General features: G+C 53.5%; 1 protein-coding gene across 1 annotated transcript in view; it reads left to right on the forward strand.

Moving 5' to 3' along the window:
* The first annotated feature begins 755 nt into the window (after positions 1 to 755).
* The window catches only part of LOC111226844 (syntaxin-1B), a 63,027-nt gene continuing 59,532 nt past the window's right edge, over positions 756 to 4,250 (forward strand). Inside the window, exon 1 of the mRNA XM_022752141.1 lies at positions 756 to 1,234. Within this exon, the coding sequence (XP_022607862.1) occupies positions 1,205 to 1,234 (30 nt within the window). The 5' untranslated portion in view covers positions 756 to 1,204. The remainder of the gene's footprint in view (positions 1,235 to 4,250) is intronic.

A 4,250-nucleotide genomic window follows, 5' to 3' on the forward strand; every position in this document is an offset into this window, starting at 1 on the left:
TGCAGCTCTGAGTCTTTGCATCATGTAGACACACCACAGATTTATTTAGACTTCATCTTCTTCAGCTGATGGTGTTTCCTGTTCGTCTGTCTACAGCAGCTCAGAAACATCAGGAGTCTCCTCAGCCAATGAGAAGAGGAGAATCTTCACAGTCAGGAAGTGTTCAAAACTGCAAAACATTTGAAATGAATCTGTTTGTGAAGCAATGTGTGTTTTAATATTCAATAACCGGTTTTCATTAGATATTAGAATGAATATAATTAAAAGATAAATAAATAAAATCTGTAAAAACATGAAACAAACATCTGACTGTGTCAGTGACATGTATGTGGTCATGACCATATGTCACATTTTTACCCTCTGCAACCCTCCTCCCCCTCCCCCTCCCTACCATATAAGGACAGACCGAATGAACAGATTGTCCATCCCCCCACCCCCCCCTTCCTGATCCTGATCCTCATTCACCTGAAACCAAACACACCTCCCTGCTGCAGAGAGAGAGAGGAGGGGGGAGGGAGGGAACAGGGCGGAGGAGAGGAGAGGAGGGGGAGGGGAGAGGCAGCAGCAGCAGCAGGTAGGGATGGAGGGAGGGGGGATCTGGCGCCTGCGCACTGCCTCTCCATCCCCTCCGCATCGCCCCCCCCTCCTCCCTCCCTCCTCTCTCTTTTTCTGCAGCATCAGTACCACACTCCCTCCCTCCCCCCTCCTTTCGCTCTCTCCCTCCCTCCCCTCTCTCTCTCTCTCTCTCTCTCGGTCGGTTTCCTGCCGGGCTGCTGCTGCTTTGCGCGCTGCGGGGCCACACTGCGACCGCACCGAGGAGGAAGAGGAGGAAGCCGCGGAGCGAAAAGGGGGGCCAGTCTGAGCCAGAGCGGCGGGAAAAAACCATAAAACTCAGAGGAGGAGGGTTTGAACGCGCCGTCACCGCGCGGTTAAAAAACACCAGAGAAGAAGAAGAAGCAGCAGCAGAAGGCGGAGACGCGTCACACCGCGCCGCCGCTCCTCCTCGTCTGTCTCCGCTTTCCAGGAGAACCGAAGAAGAAGAAGAGGAAGAGAAGAACCGAGAGGAGGACGAGCAGAGGGGAATCTTGTTGGGGAATCTCGGAGCGCAAAACGACGAACGACGCGGTGTTGGACCCCCCCCCCTCCCCTCCCGGACCAGGGCCGATTCTCCGTTGTCTAGCAGCCAGCTCGGCGCGGCGAAACCATGAAGGACCGTACGGCGGAACTGCGAAGTGTAAGATGAAATTTTTCTCTTTCCTATCCATCCATGTTCCATCACCACTTCCTCCTCCTCCTCCTCCTCCTCCTCTTCCTCCTCCTGTGGCCGCTGCAGCTTCACGGCCTCGCCGCCTCTGCTCCGCTGCATCCGGATGCGAGCGGTGCGACGCGGTGCGGAGAGGTGCGGGGCGGTAAAAGCTGCTAAAAAAACCTACATATGTGCAGATTTTCGCGCCTCTGCGGAGGAGTTTGTGTCGGCGGGCTGTGCTGCGGCTGCGACTCTTCATGCTGTGAATACAGAGTGAGGAGAGGAGGCTGCAGAGGCAGAAATGGAGGCTTTCTTTTCTCTGACATCTCATTGATTCTCAGTGTGAGTGGATGTTCGGTTTGTGGTGCGGTGCGCACCGGCTGGAGGTCACGTTACACTCTGATTGTCTGTGTGATCACCGGCCTGTGAGCGCGTCTGGCGGCTTTAGACGCAGAGGCCTCTCCGCTCCTGCGGCGCGGCGCGGCGCGGATGTTGGAGACGGTTAAAAAAATCAAAACGCTCCATCCATGCTAATGTGGCCGTGCATGCGTGCCTGGATGACCCGATGGAGGGGGGAGGAGGGGGGGAGGGGGAGAGCTGACTCTGAAAGGAGCCGCGGACCAAAATGCAGTGATTTTTTTTTTTCCCGAGGCCGCATCCTGCAGCCCGCGCGCGCCTCCTCCCTGATGATGGAGAGCCGCGTGAGAGCGGGAGCATCATCAGCCCCGATCAGGCGGAGAGGAGGTGATCGATGCGCGGCAGCACGGATGAAGCGGCAGCGGAGAGATGCGGCGAAATTTGCTGCTTTTTCCGCGTGTTTCCTGCCGCTCCTGTAGCTACGGGTGAAAGTGGAGGGAGGGGGAGAAGGGAGGGGGGAGTGGGGGTGGGGGGGGGGGGCGCATCGTTGCTACAAAAGCCTCACCCATTTTATGAACTGTGGCTTCGCACGGGCTGAGACCAGAGGTTTCACCCGGAGAGAACGTTGTGGGCGCCCGCCGCCGCCTTTCCCGGGAAACAGCTGATGCTGGCGGTTTGGGCGGATTGTGTGGGATCTTGGGGGGAGGGGGGGAGGGAGGGGGGAGGGGGGTCACATCAGTTGCTAAAACTCTGCAGCAGCTCCACGCTCCCCCCGCCGCGCGGGCACCTCCCGGGTTCATCCGGGTTCGCGTCAGGATCTGAAACTATCTATCTATCATCTATCTATCTATCTATCTCTATCTATCTATCAATATATCATCTATCTATCATCTATCTATCTATCTATCAATATATCATCTATCTATCATCTATCTATCTATGTATCTATCTATCTATCTATCAATATATCTGTGTCTATATTTTTGGGGGGCAGGTCAGAACCTGATCAATAAATCAGCAGCATGTGTGTGTGTGTGTGTGTGTGTGTGTGTGTGTGTGTGTGTGTGTGTGTGTGACAGCCTCAGTTTACCGCACTGCTGTCCATCCATCCCTCTGTCCTCATCCATCACTTCTTCACCTCCCTCCTTCATCCATCCATTAACAATCCTCCATCTTCACTCCATTCCTGGTTGTAGCTTCCCTCCCTCTTCTCTTCCTCTTCTCATCATCCTTCGACCATCTTTTCATTTCATCAATATTTCCATCCCTCCATCTTCTTTATCTTCTCTATCTGTTGTTTCACTTTTATTTTCTCTTCTTCCATCCGTCTTTTCCTCACCCTCTCTCCCTTCATCATCCACTATTCCACCTTCCTCTCCCTCCTTCCTTTCATCCATCCCTCCATCTTCTTCCTTCCTTTCATTTCTTCATCCATGAAAATGAAACTTTAAAGTTGAAGTTAGTCAGCTGATGGAGGCGAACAGCTGATTCTTCAGTCGCTGCCTTTAAACTACAGAAGAAGAAGATCCAGTCAAAGCTCAGACAATGAAGATGATCAATGACATCATTGATCCTGAGCGATCGATGCTTTAACTCCGTCACATACACTCAGACAGATCAGTCCAATGGTCCCCAACACAGGGGGCGGGGCCTCCACGGGGCCACCAGGTAAATCTGAGGGGTCGTCACATGATCACTGATCTGGAGTCAGTTTTCAAATTAAAATAGATGTTCAAATTAAATCAGGAGACTCTACGACCGAGGTCAAAGGTCACCGAGGTCGCCTCCTAAATAGATCCAGATGGGTTGTATTTTATAAACTCGCCGTGTTTTTAAATGAGCGGCTGTTTCCCTCCGAGAGGAGAGGGACATATCAATAATCAATAATCAATAGATACAAGAAGCTTCAACTTCTTCTTTCATCCTTCCATCACTTTAATATTTTCCCTCTTCCATCATCCTGTCATCCCTCCCTCCTCCCTGCTTCCCTGTTCTCTCCATCTCTCTTCCTGACCTCTTTTCACCCTGCATCACTCCATCCTCTCATTTATCCATCCCTTCTTCTCCTCCCTCCATTCCCTCTTCTCCTCCCTCCATCCCCTCTTCTCCTCCCTCTTCTCCTCCCTCCATCCCCTCTTCTCCTCCCTCCTTCTTCTCCTCCCTCCATCCCCTCTTCTCCTCCCTCCTTCTTCTCCTCCCTCCATCCCTTCTTCTCCTCCCTCCATCCCTTCTCCTCCCTCCATCCCTTCTTCTCCTCCCTCCATCCCCTCTTCTACTCCCTCCCNGCCATCCCTTCTCCTCCCTCCATCCCTTCTTCTCCTCCCTCATCCCTTCTTCTCCTCCCTCCTTCTTCTCCTCCCTCATCCCCTCTTCTCCTCCCTCATCCCTTCTTCTCCTCCCTCCATCCCTTCTTCTCCTCCCTCCATCCCCTCTTCTCCTCCCTCCTTCTTCTCCTCCCTCCATCCCTTCTTCTCCTCCCTCCATTCCCTCTTCTCCTCCCTCCATCCCCTCTTCTCCTCCCTCCATCCCCTCTTCTCCTCCCGCCATCCCTTCTCCTCCCTCCATCTCTTCTTCTCCTCCCTCCATCCCCTCTTCTCCTCCCGCCATCCCTTCTCCTCCCTCCATCCCTTCTTCTCCTCCCTCCATC

This window comes from Seriola dumerili, unplaced genomic scaffold, assembly GCF_002260705.1.
Source record: "Seriola dumerili isolate Sdu_G_001 unplaced genomic scaffold, Sdu_1.0 BDQW01000166.1, whole genome shotgun sequence".
NCBI classification, from domain to species: domain Eukaryota; kingdom Metazoa; phylum Chordata; class Actinopteri; order Carangiformes; family Carangidae; genus Seriola; species Seriola dumerili.